Source organism: Cyprinodon tularosa, unplaced genomic scaffold (assembly GCF_016077235.1).
Source record: "Cyprinodon tularosa strain WSP-4 unplaced genomic scaffold, ASM1607723v1 ctg491, whole genome shotgun sequence".
Taxonomy (NCBI): Eukaryota; Metazoa; Chordata; class Actinopteri; order Cyprinodontiformes; family Cyprinodontidae; genus Cyprinodon; species Cyprinodon tularosa.
In genome coordinates this window covers 403,861-423,791 of record NW_024039220.1, presented here as the reverse complement: position 1 = coordinate 423,791, position 19,931 = coordinate 403,861, and the positions used below count along the sequence as shown (strand labels likewise).

Below are 19,931 nucleotides of genomic sequence, written 5' to 3'. Positions count from 1 at the left end.
TAACTGTAATAGCATAAAGACGACCCAATATGGTGCCCTCTGGTGTGTGGACCTAGATATATGTCTTTGTGAATTCCAAATTCAAAGCTACAAGAACGCTTTCATTTAAAATAGGATGTAATTAGACTTTGTAAGAACATGTATTTATAAAAGCAATACTTGATTTTTGCTAACTGAAGCCAAATAAGTTACATATTGTCCCTCTAAACTTGAATTAGCTCATTAAACCATTTCCTAATGCCGCTTGCGCATCAGATTTGTGGGTGGGCAAGAAAAAGATTCCTCCTTGGGATTTTAGTATGTAAATAAAAAAATGCTATTCATTGCATCTATTTTGTAACAATGTTTCTAATTAATTAATCAATCAAAATGAAATGTTTAAAGTCTCAGCCCTAATTCCTTTGTTAACTACATTAGTGGAGTGGTAAGAATAGGCATAGATAACTGTTTCTAAATGCAGTAATTTGCTAAAAACAAAATTACAAATTTTTTTAAGGACAGTGTGTACTGTGCAAAGGTTTCAAAACAGACTTTAGAAGCTCTAAAATACTCTGTGCTTTAAAATGTACCATTAAATGGTTGCAAACTACCTTCTCAAGGATTTTTTTTAGGATTGCAATTTAGCTAGTGGCCTATGATTATCAAAAACAAAGGTGTGAATTAAAGGCTGAACAGCTTTATGCTTAACATTTTCAGGGACCAAACCAAAGAAAAGAACACAATCTCAAAACAGCAAAGAAAGAATGCATTACAGTGGGGCTAACCTCTAAATGAACTAGGAGGAATGGCATATCTTCATTGGAAGATATTAACCACAGTTTTAACTTCCTGTCACAGTTACTCCCCTGCATATTAGTAGCATTTTCTTGTGCTGAAACAACAATCTTGCAATTAACTCTTATCTCCTCATTCTGCAGACAGTAGCTTGTCTTGAAATGAGTTCATGGTTCATGATTTCAATGCCTTTAATCACAACCCTGAACATTAGCCATTAGGGGGACCAGCAGCAGTGTTTGAACCCAAGCAGCTCATAATAGTGCACGCATTGTCATTATATGAAGTTCATCTTGCTCGGTTGTGGTTGCAATTAAGGTTCTCTTAGGAACAACAGGGATCAAAAGAGAACAATGGAAGTAGATGTGGAGGATGGGTTTTCCATCATGTTGATGAGAAGCGTTATAAAACCTTAAGGCTGCATAAAGGTGGATGCCAATACAATGAACCCTGTACATGTATGTCACGTGTTCTTGGTGCTAAACAGTGACATAACTATTCCTATAGTTAATAATTGTTTTTTTTTTTCCAACAATATTTTTTAGGGGGTCATTACAGTAAGTATTTCAACTTGTCATTTGTCAGTTTAAGCCTGCGGTGAGACTAGCAGGCTATAATTAACAACACAAACTGCTGTAGCTCGCATAATGAAATCAGTTTTTTACTAAATTTGTTTAACTGTTAACATTTGCCTGCTAAAATTATACAATATAGATGTCACACATTAAGTGCATTAGTGGGTAAAGCAATGTTTGTAACAGTGTTTTATTACGTAGGTTTTGTGCTTTGTCATATCCGCATACCTTGAAAACAAGGGTAATTTCTGTGTAATTTCAAAATCATAGATGTGAACGTTCCATTGTGGGTTTCCTCAAGGTATAGTCACTTTTCAGGATATAAATAATCCAAAATATCATACTTGAACCTTTTATACCATGTCTGTAAGAGAATTAATTTTACATCTCTGTCAGATGAGCTCAGTTCCTTAGAGAATGATGAGATAATGAATTAATAGGTGGATGAGGAAACATTTGACTTAATCAGAATAGGCAAAAAATATTTTATTTGATCCAGAAGAAGCAAGGTTAAAATGCTTTCATTTTTATAGATTATTTGAATGTTTAAATATAGAGATCACACATTTATAAAAAGAGTAAAGTTATAATTACCTGTAAATATCGAACTACTGAATGGCTGGAAAAATTGTTTTCTTCTATGAAGAGAAAATACTTCTATGCAGGAATTTTAATATTGATTTGCTAAACCCAACCAAACTAAAGGCCATTGATGACTTAATTGACAGAATGTACAGCTTATCGTTATATCCAAAATATCACAAAACCAAGTCGAATAACATTCCACAGTGCCACTATTATTGACAACATTATTACCAACATCATGGACGGTCAAGTTAAGAGTAGCCTGTTTGTTTGTGATATAACTGACCACTTACCTGTTTTCACTTTGTATGACAATATTTTTTTTTAAACGAAAAACTCCATGATTACGAAAGCTTAGCAAATAATAAATGAGGAAACAATTAATGCTTTAAATAATTATTTAGCTCAACAAGGCTAGACTAAAATCAAGAATCAAATGTGGACCGAGCATATGACGTGTGTCGTGTGAAAGAAAATAGAATAACAAATGAAAAGACCAAAAGTCCTTGGCTCACTAAAGGAATAATTAATGCTTGCAAAAGGAAAAATAATCTATATAAACAGTTCATCAAAGTGAAAAAAAAAGTGGAACAAAGATCTAAAGCATACAGAAATAAACTGACAGATATTATAACAGAAAGAAAAACCCTTCTATAAACAAAGATTATATGACAATAAAAATAATGTAAAAGTAATTTGGGATGTACTAAATCAATTCATTTAAAAATGATCTTCTGAAACAACTTATCTCAATTATTACAATGATGAAAATGGTGAACATTATAACATAGTATTGTAAGTGGTTTTAATAATTTTTTTGTTAATGTTGGACCTGAGTTGGCTGCAGGAATTCCATCCTATGCAGCTAAAATTATAACATAAGTATAATCTTCGTCATTATTTCTCTTACCTATGATGCATCAGAAGTAACTAATATCGTACTGAAATGTAAAAGCAATTCATCCACTGACCATCCTGATATTAGTATGTTAGTTGTTAAAAAGGTTCTTTTCAATATTGTACAGCCTTTAACATATGTTTTCCATTCATCATTCCAGTCCAGTTGTTTTCCTAAAAAAATTAAAATTGCAAAAGTAATACCACTATTCAAAAGTAATGATAAACACCATCATACCAATTATAGACCAATTTCTCATTGCCTCAATTTTAAAAAAAAATCTTAGAAAAATTGTTAAATTCTAGACTTAGAAACTTTCTCGATAAACATTAAATAATAAATGCAGGACGGTATGGGTTTAGAAATCAAAGAACCACTTCAATGGCAATAGTTGAGGCAGTAGAGGAAATTACAAATGCCCTGGACCAAAATAATTATGCAATTGGTATTTTTGTTGATCTTAAGAGGACCTTTGATACAATCAACCATTCTATTTTACTTGATAAATTGGAAAAACATGGAATTCGAGGGACAGTTGGTGACTGGCTGAAAAAATAGCTGACGAGTAGGGATCAATATGTTAAAATGGGTCATCACAGTTTGGAAAAACTAGGTATTTCTTGTGGGGTTCCCCAGGATATCTCTGATGTGTTTCAAGCACTCAAACTCAATCTGTTTGCAGATGATGATAATATATTCTACTGTCACGATTTGGTGGTGTTGGTTAGAGGACCCAAATGCAGAAATGAGTAGGTTGAGATGAATAAAGTGATTTAATAGGTAAACAGGCTCTGAGGCAGGAGTCAAAAATCCAACAAAATACCTCACAAGACAGGAGTCAAAAAATCCAACAAAAATATCCTAAGAACCAGAATCTAAGAGTCATCAGGGAAAAAGCAAAAACTAAGAACCAGGAAGAGACAAGGAAGGAACGACAGAGAACTGACCAGAGGTTTGATGAGAAGTAAGACGAGGATCCAGCAAACAAGAACTGAAGAAGGAGGGCTTTTAAAGGGAACAGAGACAAGGAGAGAGCTGACGAGGAAATTGGCAACAGGTGCTGGCAGAAAAGAGAAAGCAGCAAGGGGGGGACAGAGCAGAAAACAGAGCTAGGAATAGAGGACACAAGAGGGCAGCAGAGGACAACAAATGGAAAACCTGGAGGACAGGAACTAACAAGTAAACAACAAAATAATAATTAGACACTAAAACAAAGAGAAAAGTAAGACTGAATACTCTAAATAAACATAACAAAACCAAGACTGTGACACTACAGTAATTATACAGATCTTGTAACTACTTTAAACAAAGAACTAAAGTTGATAAAAAAAAAATGGATGGATAGAAATAAGTTATCATTAAATATAAATAAACCAGAGTAATGTTTTACCCCATATGTCTACTTATAATTGAAGGTGTACCAATTGTAAATGTGAGTGGAAATAATTTTTGGGGAGTTATTGATACACAATTTTCATGGAAGCCTCACATCAGATACATGAAAAACCAAATATCCAAAAGCCTTTCAGTTTTGAATAAAATCAAACCATACCTTGATATGGATGCGCTTCGTACCCTGTATTGTACCTTGATTCTTCAATATCTCACATATTGTGTGGAGGTGTGGGGAAACACTTACCAAAACACAACTAATACTTTAGTTACAGTACAGAAGCGAGCAATGCACATCATTCACAAGGTTGGGTATTTGGAACATACTCATCAGCTATTTCTTCAGTCAAAGTTGCTCAAATTTGGAGATCTTGTCAAATATTATACTTCTATTATCCTATACTAAGCATTAAAAAAAAAAAACGCTGCCTGAAAATGTATAAAACAAATCTGAAGTTTAAGAGATTGTTCACATTACCCAGAGTTCGAACAACTCGGTGTCTGTATGTGGAGCGAAACTCTGGAACAGCTTAAATTTACTACATAAACAATGCAAAAATATTCACTGATTTAAAATCCTATTCAAATTGTTGATCTGATCACAGATGTTCAGAGAGTTTATGTTGCTTGAAGTTCTTCTTACCATTTACTGGTATTTGACCATTACCATTGTTGGTATGTCTCTCTACTATTGTTGATATTGTGTAAACTATTACTATTTTTTGGAATTTATCATTGCTGGTATGCTAGAAAACAAAGGGTGGGATTTAGTAAGTTTTCATCTTCCCACCACCTTTCAGGTCTGTTTTGTTTTTTGTTATTTGTAATATAACTCATAAGCTTGAATTGATGAACTTACATTCACTTGCATGTTTCAATGCATGTAATTGCCTGAAATGAATAAATAAATAAATGAGAATAAATACATTTTAAAAATAATAGCTAACTTTGACATTTAATCAGTTTCAATGCTTAAAACCTTAAATTGGGACTGAGTTACATATTTAACCCAAAACTGGAGTTTACAACATAGATTTAATATAAGTGTATATCCTTAAAAGAGTAAAGAAAAGCAGATTAGGAGTGTCTTGTCTCAGGATTCCTATCTTTAGGTTGTGAATTGATTATGTTTACACATGTGGTGGTCAGTATGTAGTAACAACTTTGTAAAACTATGTCTAATTCTGTATAACTCTAAGCTTCTTCTTTAATACATTCTCCTTTTTAGAGTCCAGTTGTTAAAAAACATCATGTGCGTAAAAAATGTAAGGGCTGTTTTGCCACTCACTGATTTCTTTTTTATTCAAATTTTATTAATTTTTATTTTTTTTGTATATATCTACAGCTTGATTTGGTTTCTGGATTATATTTTAATGGAAATAAAGAAAACTAAAATAAAGGGTAATGCAGATATATTGCCCTTGTTATCCCATAGCTTCAGACCCACAGGACAGACCAATGAGATATCTGACATCAATCACTTGAGTGAAGCAGGTAAATGCTGCAACTTTTAATCTTCATACATACTTATCTGAACCCATATTTACATGATTATACACCTGCATCAAGGGATCATCCTTTTGATTTCATCATGTATTTTAAATCTTATATCTGAACAAGCTGTGTAAGGATACACAGCTAGATTTATTAAAAAACGAAGGAAAAATTAGGTTCCAGCAACTGCAGCTGATAGTTCTCCACAAAGACATTGTTTGTCCCCGTGTTTGTTCAACTGCAAAAAAAGCATCAGAGAATAAAAGATCTCTGATCTGCATTCTAAATGTATTTCTTAGGAAATTAAACAAGATAATTAACGCACCAACAGCTCTGAAGTACATCACAACTAAATATGAGGGAAATAATTATAACCGTCATACATGGAAGCACTAAATGAATAATATTCTGACTGAATTAACTAATGTTTTCCTCCCTGTGTTTGCATTAACAAAATCTAGCACGCTGTGCCCTAAGGAAGTGAGTGTGTTCGTGAACAACATTATGCATAATTAAGCGTGAAAATTGCACATTACTCATGGAGAACTTACAAAAGAGCTTCTTGTCCCTTTAGCTGAATCCTAAATTTAAAAAGCACCTTTCTAGAGAGTAATTCTCACAGGGATATTCTGGAGTTCTAAGCAAAGACAGCGTTTCTGGGTTTTAATTACATTTTGGGGATTTCTATGACAATGAATCTGCAAAATTTGGTTTATTATATCCAGGTAATTCAAATTAAGCTTTATGCATTTATTTATCCTCAGACATTTAGATTATTTTATTACAAGCATATTGAATACATATTTGGCTGGCACTGATTTATTAGAACTTTCATGTGTTATATTATACAGGTTTTAGTTAATGCTGTACACACCCTGCACTATTTGGCAAATTGATCATAAGCACCAGAGATAACAATCTAAAACCTCTAGAATATTCCAGCTAAATATATGATTAATTATAATCATAACTGATACATTGGTGGATTACTACCATAGATCAGACGTCAAAGCATACAGCACACATTCAATAGGCATGAAGTAAGAGCTTTATATAAGCATACTTTGTCTACACTAAAACTGGTTTAGATGTGTTTGTTGTTGTTCTGTTGGATTGTTTCAATTATTCTTTTTAATTTTTTGTTCGTATGGTTTTGATGTGTTTTATATTTTATTTTTTCTTCTTTTATATATTCAATGCTTTGTCATAACCATGCTTGTTTTAAATTGCTCTATGAATAAATAAAGTAGCTGTAGTAGTTGTTGTGTGTTTGGTATCATTGTATTGCTTTGGACTTGAAGAAAAGTAAAAAAAAAAATGTGGATGTTCTCATCCTGCTTGATATTCTATCCACTCAATGCAATACATGAGCACCACTTGAGAATAAAACAGATCATTACCATAAAACTACCACCACCGTGCGTTCTCACATGTTCATAGTTCTGAGGTTTGAATGTCTAATTTTACGCCCCCAAACCTAATAATGTTTTTTAATGTGTTGATTTTGTTGCAGGTGTTTGTTTTGTTGTTTCCTTCCGGTTTTTTTTTTGTTTGTTTGTTTTTTAAACAGAAAGGTTACTTATCTTCTGAAGAGCTTTAATATCCTGATAAGTGGTGGTACTTCTATGATTGCTTCTTAACATCCTTACCAATTTAATTTCCTCTCAGGAGATTGGTTTGGGTTAGACAACTGAAACTTGGATACAATTGGGTCTAAAAACAGAGGAATCATCCTAAACATTTTGTATTCCACCCTCTGGCATTAATGTCTTGATTAAAACCTTTTTTTAACCCAACAATAAGTGGTCCGAATTGTAAGGGAAATATGGATATAATTTCCACTGGATAAACTTTATTTAATTATTTTTCTTATTGTGAATTTCTATCCACATTATCCATTAAAACAGGACTCTTGCCGTTTCAATTCTCATTGGAATTTGGTCACATAGGTCCCAGCGTATCCGCTTCATACATATGGAATCAGCCTTGAGCAAAATTCTGAACCCACACATTTCTTTTCAGGTGAAGCATTCATGAATATGTGTATTAGGTGCATGTGACTGAGGCGGTTAGCTGTTGAAAACAGTCAAAAAGACTGAAATATAACAATAAAACTATTTTTACCTTTTGTACAGTAAGATACATACAGTTTAAAGTTATTTTGGTATACCTGATATCAGGTTTTCCACAATGCATCTTTGTGGAAAGACTTTTAAAAGGCTAACCTTTAAAAAGAAGCTTAAGTAATATAAGAATAGAGAGAATTATGCTGCAAGCGGATATAAACATATCTCCTTACATGTGCTTTTAGATAATAGAATAGAATAGAAAAGAATAAACCATTACAATCCCATGGTGTGGAAATTCAGGTGTTTTCAGCAGCAAGGTAAAGTTTACAAAATAGTTGTAGAAATAATGATTTGCTGTCCAAGGCTTGTCTGGATCAAATGAAATTTACAGCTTAGCAGGATAGACTGAAAATGTTACAAAATGCTGATGTGATAATTTTGCATTGAAAACAGCAACGGACTGAAGCACAATCTGTTTTTTTTTTTACATTTACTGACAGCAGTCTTATTTATATAATGTTTTAATAATAACATTATTACTAAAGGAATCAACACAACTCGGCATTTTGCTGAGGCACAATGCTTACATATTTGTAAAGCCAAAGAGGGGGAAATGGGAAATAAATTAAATTGAGGACTCCTATTTCAGGAAAACCATTGCCACCCAGTGGGAAATATGTGTACATGCAGGTTTTTTCCTGAGAAACGCTGCAGCCCCTGTGGTGTCAGTCTTTAATCTATTTAGGACTATTTTAGGTCCCTAACAACCATATTCTTTTAAGCATATCTTAAGTTAATTTGGTGACAACTGATTTTTTTGGGTGACATATTCAAGTTTCTAAATAGAAAATTTAGCTTTTCCATCTCTTTTTCATTTACCGTGCTCTGTTGCACAGACTTTTTTCCTATCACTGCTCCTGTCAGGTTAATTGGCAGCTAACTTAAAGCCTCAGGAGTTGCTCAGGTGTGTTTAGGTTAGAGAAGAAGCCTGGCATCCATTAGATGCCGGTCTTCCTCAATGCTCTGACTTCTTATGGCAGCAGTAGTTTGCTAATCCATGAAACACATCAGCTCCCCTGTCAGCCCTCATTATTTTGAGGCTATTAAGAAATGAAAAGTGTAGAGCAGCACAGCTCCAGTGAAATGTTTTTCTATTACAATTATGAAAATGAACTTGGTTCATACTGAAGAAAGCAGAATGGGACTTTCGGATTGTATCCCATGATATAGCTGTCAAATGCGAAAAATGATCAAACTGCTGTTTCCAAGGACATGCCAGCACAAAATCCTGAATGTCACATTGAAGATTTCATGTGAATTTGTGTGTATCCATAACTGGATTTCTTTTTTTGTTCGTATTTGCTGTTTATTTTTCCTTCTTCTGGGGAGATGACTGCAAGATTACAACTAAATAGTGGCTCTGGACTGACAGATATTTTTCATTTAATTAAGATATCATTTTGTTAATATCCAATAAAATAATTCAAAAAGTTAACCTTGTGTGTATTTACACCTGGTTATACATGTATGTTAATTTTAAGGATTCTAACTTAAAGCTAATTAAAAAAAAAAACATTTTACAGACTACCAGAATAATATGTAAGGCCTATTTAAAAACAGTTATATGGTAGAAATGTGGAATATATATTCTCTAAAAACATGTTTTGGGGTCCTCCAGGTTGAATCACCTAATTATTGCATGGCTAGAAGGGGCCCGTTTGTGGCCCTGACTCGGGCTTTAATAGCGACCCCATCTCCATGCTTAGCATTTCTCATCCTCCACATGATATTATTCCATCACTTCCCTCAGGGTTTAAGCTCTGGCCAGTTTGCTGTCAGGCATAGTTATAACATAGATATCAAATATTTTTTTGGAATGTTTGCCCATTTGGGTGGGAGCCAATGTCTGCTGGTAAATGAAACAAGTATGTCTATAAAGTTTGTGAGCAGAACTGGCTCTAATATTTCTTGGCAAATTACTGATCTGATTTTTTTATTCATAAAAAAGTTGTGAACCAACACTGCCAGATGTTATATAGTATCATCACTGATACTGTACACTAAACACTTGACCGCTCTACTCTTCAAGTCTGCAACATGTTACCTGAATTCCAAGTAACATAGTTTTATTTACATCTGTGTAAAGGAATTTGAAGAACTGAACATCATCCCGGTGTTTTACAACTGTGCTTCCGAAGTGAACAAACACATGGATGTGGAACTGGCAGCCATGCTGCAGTCCATGCATCATGAATCCCCACAAAACTCTTGAGTATATGCTTTGATTCGGATTCCTCTCAAACCTGCTTTTCTTTTGTTTCATGTGCTTCTTTTATATTTTTTTTTGTTCCATTTAAGTTTCTAGAACTGGTAACCTCTTAGCTGTGGCCTTTTGAGTCAATCAAGACAAAGTAAGCATGTTTTCATAGTTCACTATGTGTAATAAACCTGTCAAATTATTTCCAAATGTTATCGAAATATAATATATATTTTATTGCCATGAGCAGTGCATGTGCATCATGTGACAGTTTTGGAGTCCCAGAAGACCCGATCAAAACTTTGAAAGGATCTCTGGAATGACTGAAACTAGAGCTGGTATCTGTGATTGATCAAATTTAATTTCAGTCTAGCTTACTTATGGGCTGTTTCAGTTTCTGTACAAAGAAACACCTTTCACTGAAATCTTAAGGGACTTAAGACAAAAAGATACACATGGACCCTTCCCCCGTGGCTACTCTGTATACCCCTCTCGCCCCAACCTATGAAACTCTTAGATGTTCTTGGCCTTATCTCAAACACTTCTAGCACCATGCATACATACAATTAGCCCCTCCTCCTCTGTCCCTGCAGCTCCTCACGATTAACATAATCACAATAGTTCAACAGAGAGGAGACGGTGAGAAGAACACAAAAGCACTCACAGCTATTCTGTTGATCTGCTTCAGGTCAAACAAACCCTGTAGTAGCTATGGGGAGTTACTACAAAGGGATTTTGCTCTTTTACAGTTATAATTTACTCTTTTTGGACTGTATTCTCGTGTCCAAATAAATCAAAGTATCTGCAACTCAACCTTCTCTGCCTTGCATATGCCATTATGCATCATCTGCACCTAAAACAATCATATTCAGTGGTTACATACATGCTCTTCTATAAAGGTGTACACAAAGAAAAAACATCTGTTAATTCATAATGACCTTTTATTATAGCTGAAGATTACAGAGCTATTTAAATGAAAATGTCAGTGTTTTTCTAAAACAATAAGCCTACAAAAAACAATAAATACATCAAGAATAAATGTAAAATGAAATAACCCCGGTTTATTGCATTAGCTCGTCTTTGAAAAAAAAAGAAAAAAAATGACTAAAAGACAGGTCCAAAAAAAGTAGCTTATACAGATAAGTCTCCCACTCTTTATGGGGATAGGTAGTAAAATGATGCAGAAAAACCCCCCAAAAAACATCTATATTCCGATTAAAGTTTCTTCCACTTGTAAACAGAAATTGAAACCACTTAACAAAAGTGTACATAATGGTTTATGCTCTACATTCAGTACCATAATATGTTTCATTTCAGTGCAAATCTAGAGTGAGAATACAAATTAATGTAAAGATTTCATGAAAAATAGGCATTTAGATTCCCATAATTTGCACAATCACCTTAAGCTTCAGTGCACCATGTGAATATTTTTCATTCTGTAACTTAAAGATTCTAATCAAACTATCACTGCTTAGAGTTGAGATATCTGAACAAAGATGAGTAATGTCTAATTGCTGTAAAGAAACCAAAAGCTTTTAATGCTGCAGTAAATGTTTTTCATTGTATACAAAACATATTCAATCACACAACAATAAAGTTAATTTTTCACAAGCCCAAAGTACAAAAGTCAGGGTCAAGAGAATCGAAGAAAAGCAGCTTTATAAGAAAAGAAAAAAAAAACAACTATTTAAAAAGACTTACAACTTGGTATCTCTTCACACATGTGCAAATGTCCAGGAGGTAGGAACGATCTGAGGCAGTTTAAACACTAAGCTAATTTATGTTACATGGATTTAACACCATAGGTAGTTAAGAATAGTAGTAGTTTTACCCTTTTAGCCATGAACCAGTGACACTCCATGGTACAATGCTCGCTTCCACATGTAATATGTTGAGCGAGCGGTGAATGGGAAGTAAGATCGGAATTCTTTGAATGTGGGGAAGGACTTCTCCTCAAAGCGTTGCTGGAGGAAGAGTTTGGCTTTGGCCTTGAAGTTGGCAAGAGCAACAACATCCAGTGAAAACATCTGCTCATCCATGGGCACCCTGCTGGGGATGGGATGATTTAACTGTTGGGCGTCAAAAGAAGGCACAGCGGAACTTTCCAGGAACTGGGGGATGTGGACAAATGGGAGCTCATCCTGCTTCTCCATCATCTTGTTGGCGTTACTCTCCTCGCTCTTGGGGACATTGACCTCTGCATTCTGAGTGACAGTTACTTTCTTTGTCTTGTGGTTTTGGCTGCTACGCCAAAGCCAATAGAAACATGATGAAATGGAGGGGAATTTGATCTTAAATTTTGTCAAGGACCAGTTGGACTTCTGAACGTACAACTTTGCAGCTTCTCTCAGCTGCTTTTTACTCAAATAGGCCAGCCTGAAACTTCTGTGTTTCCTTCTCCAGACTCTCATTCTTGGTGCAGTGGGTTGAGTAAGGCCAGGTAGTGCCAACAACTGATCTTTTGGGCTCTGACTCTTGTCGGCATCTGAGCTTTCTTCACTGCTAACAATGGTGCTTTTGTATCCCCGACTGAAGAGCAGAGCTTCTCTTCTCCAGTTGTAATAGGTTGATCGTGAAATTCCTGGGAAGTTTCTCTTGAATATCCTGAACGGAAAGGAAGTGTTCATGGCGATGCAGTTCTGTAGACAACGCTTAGCTTCCTGCATGTGTGCTACATTCTGAGCCCTCTCGGCATCCATCTTGCCCAGGTTAAGGCCAAACATACTTGCAATGCTGTCATGGTGGTCTGACTCATCTTGTTTGGTTTCAGGTGAGGACCAAACCTCCTGCTCCGTGCTTTCTCCGGGGCTGATCTCTCCAGCTGAGGAAGATGTGGAGAAATGGCCACCAGATTTCATGAGCTCGTGCTTCCAGTTGTAGTACGATGACCTAGAGATCTCAGGGAAAAACTCTTTAAACTGGTGCAGGGGAATGAGTTTGCCCTCCAAGAAGCAGGCCTGGAGGAAGTATTTGGCCTCATACCTTACTGCTGGCTTTTTGCAGTGTTCCTGCGTCTGCCTCTTCCAGCGGTAGAAAGTCCTCTTGGTGATGTTGTACTTATCCTTCAGACTTGGGTAGGAAAGCTGCGACTCCTGGTTTAGCAGCTCCTCACTCCTGTGTGGAGATGTGGTCTCCTCACTTTGGGGGCTTCTACACACAAGTAAACTTGCCTGAACGAGCGAGACAAAGTATTTGGGCCTGAACAAGGACTCTGACTGCATGTCCCCAGACCACATTATGTGAATGGTTTGTGGCTCCGAGTCTTTGGGCCAGGTTCTGGGGCGTATTAGTCGATTGAAATAGGGTCGAATCTTGAGGTTGAACATGGGGTAGATGGAGTAGATGTTGAACTGAAGGACAGATGACAAGGCATAGACGTGCCACATGTTGGCATAGGAGCCAGGGAAGCAGGATGCTTTCACATCTGCATCAAATATGGCCTCCAAAACGGTTACAGGCAGGTTGAGCATGTCTTCAGACTCTTCTGCACTAAGACTAAATCGTACAGCTCGGAGCATCATTTTAGAATCAATCATCCCAGATAAGTAGTATCTCTTCCAAAGCACCATTTCCACCACAGTCCTTACCTGTAAGGGGGAAAAAATCAATGAAACTGTTATTAGATAGCTAAAAAGATAAAAAAATAAAAAATAAAACAACTGGTTAAATAAAAAACATTGTATTGTCAGCTAACCTGCAGCTCTAGGCTGAGTCCGGTGTTACCCACAAGCAGTGTGCTCACAGCATCAAATAGTAAGTTGCCTTCTCCATTACAGCTCAGAGGTAGTAGCTCCTGAGGCGCGTCAGCAGGGTACAGAGCTTGGGCTGCTTTGTCCACATGGACCCACTCAGGAAAATCCTGACAGGGCGCTTTAGGGAGCTGGAAAGGAGCGAAGACCCGCTCTACTCCCATGGCCACTCTGGTCACGGCGTCCAGGCCAGAGCTCTCTGTGGCCTCCTGGAGCTCTCGCAGAACGGACAGCACAACCTCATTTCTTGGGATCATACCTGCAGGTTTGAGGAGAGCTGCCGAGAAGACAAAAAAAAAGACAATTTATCATCAACAAACCCCACATTTAGGCACCGACTGTAGCATATTTCATTTTACTTCAATGGATCCTAGAGCACTACTGTTTATTAAAGCATTTTTCCCTTAACGTGAGCCTACCCGCAGAACAGGTCATGTTAGCTTTCTTAAAGTAGTACGGGAGCCATTGTCTTAAATAATTAGGCTTTCTTTCGATCTTCCATGCCATTGTCCACTGCTTAACTAAGAAACTTATCAGCATCTCCAACACATTTTCTTAATAGACTTTAATATCTATCAAAAAAAAAAAACTAAAGGCATAGAAATAGACTCTATAAACATTACTCTAGAAATATGGAATTCTTCAACACTCAATTATAGATCCAGATTCTATCTGAAAACCATTAAAAACTTTTTCAGAGCTATGAAGATGACACTCGATAAATAAATTGCCCTGTCTCTGGAGGACCCACACTTTCTTCCTGCACTTTTTAAATGGATTTCAGATTTTGGCATGGATGGCAGGAAAGTTTGTTGGAAAATGACTTAGTTTTAACATTTGCCAATGACCTTCAAAATGGAAATTTTCATAATGAAGCAGAACATTTCTATAAGATTCAAATAAAAAAATGAAACTCTAAAACAAACAGGTTTAGGTTTCTTGTTGCATGCTAAAAAAAAAAAAAGATTTATCTAAGACACATTTTATAATCAGGAAACTGCTGGTTTTAAATCTTTTTCTTTTCAGCCCTATGTGAGCATAAAAGTGCAGAAAATCTTAGCTTTCACAGTTCCTTAAAAAAGAATAAGAAAGCAACATTACAAGTACTATAAAATCCAGCTGCTTAATACTGGTAAAGTTCACAGACACCATATATTATACTTAAAAAGTCTCTGAAACTGTTACTGGTGTATGTTAGAACCAATTTGAAGGTATATAATGGATATTTTAGATTATGTATGGACACAATCGTGTATATTTATTAGATCAGCGTTTATGGAAATAAAAATCCTGATGCTTTATGAAAGTGGTGAATTTATACTGATCAAACTATCTGTGTTGAAGCATTGCTCTTTTTAAGGCCAAGGTCCCCAATACAGCCATTCTTAAGTCATGAGGGCAAGAGAGACTTAATTTTGAAAAGCATGCTTAATACTTAATACGGTTATGATAAGTCTAACTTAACCTCATCTGTTTTTTTTACTTTACCTTAATTAGATATTGAAGGATTTCTTTACTAATTTGTTTTGTCTTGATAAAATACCTTCTATCAACTGCGCAATTTGTTTTGGTTTGAAGTGTAACCAAAAAGTATTATTTATTCTAATTTCTTGCTTATTTAGGATCTTAAATCAGGGGTTCTTAACCCTGGTTCTAAGGGCCCTTTATGTTATAGATGCGTCTCTACTGAAGCACACCTGATTCAAATGATTGCATTTCCTCCTCCACAGCCCTCAAATGCTGCAAAAGCCAGTTAATTACCTTTTTTATTCAGGTCAGGTGTGTGGAGGCAGAGAAACCCCTCAAACATGTAGGACAGTGGGTCCTGAAGTTAAATCTCTACCTCCAGTGCTCTCATTATAAATTAATCATCATAACAATAAGTACAGCAGCTGTTATTTAAGTAAATTTAAAGTACAGTTCATTTTTCCTTTACCTGGCTTTGTTTAGCAATATTCTGTTGGTTTAGTAAAAAATTTTTTCCCTCCCCCTGATTAATCAGATGTAAAGCAGTCTGAACAGAAAAACGCTCTATAAATAAAGACTGATGCATTACGCGGGGTAATATTGTTATAAAAATTCGCAGCAATGCAGTGACTGGGATTAGTTTCAAGAGATTTTAGAAAGTTGGTTTGATTAAATAAAAATAGGCGATAATTTCAGCAGAAACATCAGGAGAAAGTTTGAATGTCTTACCTGGGCGTCCTGAGACTAACATGAGTCTCAAGAAGTCGCGCACAATCAGGGCGGAAGGATACACCGTCCGAGAGGTGGTAGTGGGTTAGTTAGTTAGTCCATCCCCTGCACGCAGCTCCGGAGGGTCCTGTCCGATGTTGGGGGCTGATAGGAGGAACCTCCCATCAGGAAATTGTCAATCGCCGAATCACCTTTTTTCATCCTATCCTTTTTTTTTTGCCCTCTGTTTCTGCACTGTGAAATCCCCCCCTCCTCGTCCCCCTCCTCCTCCCCCTCAAGTAGAGCCAGGGTCAATTTCAATGTGAAGTGTCAACAAAAGCCAATGTGTGAGAGGCGGGTCAATGCTTGCAGGTATCGGTGCTTTTAGGATTTTATCAACACTTTTATGTTTTTTGTTCTGTCTCAAAGCTGGTTGTCTACAGGTCACTTCCAAGGTTATTTGCAAAGTCCTGTCTGCAGCAGGGGGCACTCACTGCTGAGCTTAAACTATTCAATTGACCCACCTCCATAACAAGAAATATTTTATTATTTTCTAAATAATTATTTTATGTTATATTTTTATATCAAACTAAAACACACAGCTGATGTATCATTAACTCTGCTATTTTGATTAACTACCTGTTTTTACCTCTCCTTGTTTTATTTTCCTTCTATTATTAATTCATGTAAAGCAATTTGAGTTATCCTTGTACCTTTTGTATCATTGTGCTTTATAAAAAAAACTTGCCTAATGATGCACAAATTGTGTAATTTGAATAAAAGCACAGGCTAACTTTCTGAAGGACTTGTGTGGACATGTCCCCCACCAATAATTTCAATAGACTTTGGCTTTCACCAATATGTGGGACATATTTCTAAGTTTGATTTTGCTGCATTTAAAGGAGGATAATCACTGATGTAGCTGAAAGGGAAAACATCCAATCAATCAATCCACATTTTTCTGGATGGATGAATAAAACTGAGATTGTGTTCAAACAAGGGAGGCATGATATATTGCTGTTGGCATCGGAATCTGCTTTTATTCATCCTTTTTTTTAAATATACATTAATGTCTAACTACTCATAAATATAAATATCAGTCTATTTTGGTTCTTTTGTGTTCTCAACAATAGGAAAGCATTCAATAAATATATGTTTGAACTCATTTTTGGAAAAAACAAACCCCATTGAAAGCGTTTGTGTCGAGTAACTGTAGGTCCATCACCCACCTACTTTCATCACAAAGTTACACGCTTGAATAAAAGTAATCTAAATAGATTGGTAGTTGGAGTACCTATAGATTGATCAAAATCTGGTCTAAATATTCAATTTTTTTGTGTGTATCTCAATCTGAGGTAGCTTTTAGGTACCTAGGAACTCATAAACTCTCAAATCCAGTGGTGCTCCCAGAAGTTTTCAATGGTTTAAGAGTAAATGGGAACCACTTATTAAAATATTTGGGTAGAACTAGAATTTGTTGATTTGTATTAGTACTGATTAGATCTCGTTTTAGTTGGGGAAGGGTTAATTGCATGATACATAACAGGATTCCAAGATTGATTTGAAGGCTAATCCTTGCTAAAACTGCTAGGTTTGAGTTTAGAGACAATTTGTACCTGAATGCATGGGCTGCCTTATTTACTAAATGATCCACCTGGGCTTTAAACGTTGTAGCTCATCAAAAAACACCAATGCTTCTTTAATAATGATACACTTTTATTATGAGTATGATGCACAAAAAAGGAAGAAATGTGTTTTATTGAAGTATGCACTTAACTTTTGTTAAAGTTAGCCTAAACCCAAATTTAAAAGGTAAATTTTTTCCTGTAAACTTGTTCAGGTCATTTCTCTAGTCCGTTCTCAGTAGGCCGTATGAAAGCTGGTTTGTTGATTAGAAGAATGAATGTGCAGACGGGGTGTGGGCACAAGCTTTATGAGACCAGAGGAAGGCACCTGAGCTCCAGCTCAGAGGGTTTCTCTACTGTATCACTTTTGACACCTCCCCTACTCCCTTTTGCAGGATTTCTCTAATCAACGCCTTTTGTTCCACACATGCACAACAATCCCAGCACTAGCAGCACATTCCCAACCCCCACTACCCCCACTGTAGACCCTCTGACACACACATAACACTCTAAGGAAACACAGCATTTGGCCCCTGCTGATCAGCTCCAAGGCCATGGCAGACAAACTGGTGCCTGAGTTTGTGGAGGTTCAAGGCTTTGGCCCTAACGTCAATTAGGCTGCATGAAAAACATGCATTTTACAGCTTTTGCTTGTAAACAATGAATCAAAGTTTTGTGTGTAGGGGTAGGGATTTTTTCCCTTTTCAGGGTCTCGCCCTTTTGCTGTTGAGATAACTCTGTGATTTGTTTAATTATAACTCCTTGTTCCAAACCTAGCATCTACTTTGTGAGATTGGAGAGATTTTGTGCAGAGTATCTTGTGAAGAATCGCCTTAATCATCAGTTGTGATGGTAGCCATCTACAGACTTTTCATTCCTACATAGTTTCCAACATGATGTCTCTCCTAATTAAACCATATTTAATTCTGTTGCATCACTCATAGCCCATATGCAACTGCTAAGGGAAAGAATTCCCATATTGTGCAGCTGTCACCTCTATGTATCAATGGAGTTTGCAGGATGATATGGGGTGTTCATTTTTGATGTACCGTATGTATCAAATGCACGGCTGCAAGCAAAGGCAAGGCTATTTTATTTGTATAGCACAATCCAGTACATGGACAATTTAACATGCTTTAAATTGCAAATACAAGTACAATTACTATTGTTATTCAATTATCTGGGCAATGTATCTTCCTAAAAATGCTTTCTGTTACCCCTGCATGGCTTCTGGAAATTTAAATGAAGCTTTGTATGGCTTTCTTTTTCACAGTCTTCTATGAATGACAGAATTCTGCAGTGCATAACTCATGTCCGACTGTTCCATTTAGGCAGATAGCTAAGGGTCTTCTTAAACTTTCCTGTTTACTAATGTTCTCTAACATAATTCCGAAGCCTTCACAGAACAGCTGTATTTGTACTATTTTTTTTTAATTACACACAGGTGGACTCTATTGACCAACTACTTGAAATTTAAAGGTACATGGAATCCCTGGATTTAGGACTAGCTTAAAGGCAGCAGCATATTCCATGATAAGCCTGAAATTTGTTCTTGTTTAGGGAGTTCCTTGCTGCTTTTTCTCAGCATGTCATCTGAGCAAAACCTTTTTTCACAACTGTTGTGGTTGGGTAGTATTTGGATGTAGTAAAAAAGTGGAAATGATTTTCCCTTTTTTATATCTGGTGTGGAATTATCTTTACAGTGAAAAAATGTAAGAAATATAATGGATGCACAGCAAAAAACAATCTATAAATGAGAGCAAATTTTTTAAAAGAAGTTTATTTATCCTTAATTTGAGCCGGTAAATAAGATGAGCTGCCAATTGAATTAGTATTTTTGTACTTGAAAATGCAGTTTTTTTTTTATTTTATTTTTAAATCTCACTTAGTGTGTCTCACTGACCTGCTTAATTAAAGAAAAATGCACTTATTCAAAGAAAAATTGAATTAGTTACATTTCATTTTTTTTTTTGCAGTGTAGCTTTGTGAATCGGTTTGTCAAAGCAGTAAGAAAATAACAAAAATATGAACATTTCTGTAATACAGTTCATTCTCTTACCACATCTTGAACAAGAACAAAATTCTCAGTTTTGCAGTTTATAATTAGCCTTAAACGCTGTCCGATTCTTGGTTTTGAGAACAATCTTATTTTATTTCAATAACTATGCATTCATTTTCATCAATTCATCAAAAATCTGATCATGTTTAAATAATATAAAGGATTTTATTAAGCACAGAAGATTGTATCTGAATTTAGTGAAACCAAAGTAGCAGTTGTTGGTTTGATTCCAGCTTCTTCCTGTCACATGCCAAAATATGTAAGGAACCTATCCGTAAA

General features: G+C 35.8%; 1 protein-coding gene across 1 annotated transcript; it reads right to left on the bottom strand.

Moving 5' to 3' along the window:
• Positions 1-10,999: 10,999 nt before the first annotated feature.
• Positions 11,000-16,124, bottom strand: vrtn (vertebrae development associated). The gene is made up of 3 exons (XM_038302499.1): positions 15,990-16,124; positions 13,739-14,070; positions 11,000-13,631 (listed from the first exon to the last, which is right to left on the bottom strand). Exons 1-3 carry the CDS (start codon positions 16,009-16,011, stop codon positions 11,880-11,882), a joined length of 2,106 nt encoding a protein of 701 aa, XP_038158427.1. The 5' UTR covers positions 16,012-16,124; the 3' UTR covers positions 11,000-11,879.
• Between the last annotated feature and the right edge of the window lie 3,807 nt (positions 16,125-19,931).

Coding starts and splice junctions, on each gene's coding strand:
- vrtn (XM_038302499.1), bottom strand. CDS start 16,011: ATGTTAGTCTCAGGACGCCCAG. Junction 14,071..15,989: donor GTTAGTCTCAGGACGCCCAG/GTAAGACATTCA, acceptor TCTTCTCGGCAG/CTCTCCTCAAACCTGCAGGT. Junction 13,632..13,738: donor GACTCAGCCTAGAGCTGCAG/GTTAGCTGACAA, acceptor TCCCCCTTACAG/GTAAGGACTGTGGTGGAAAT.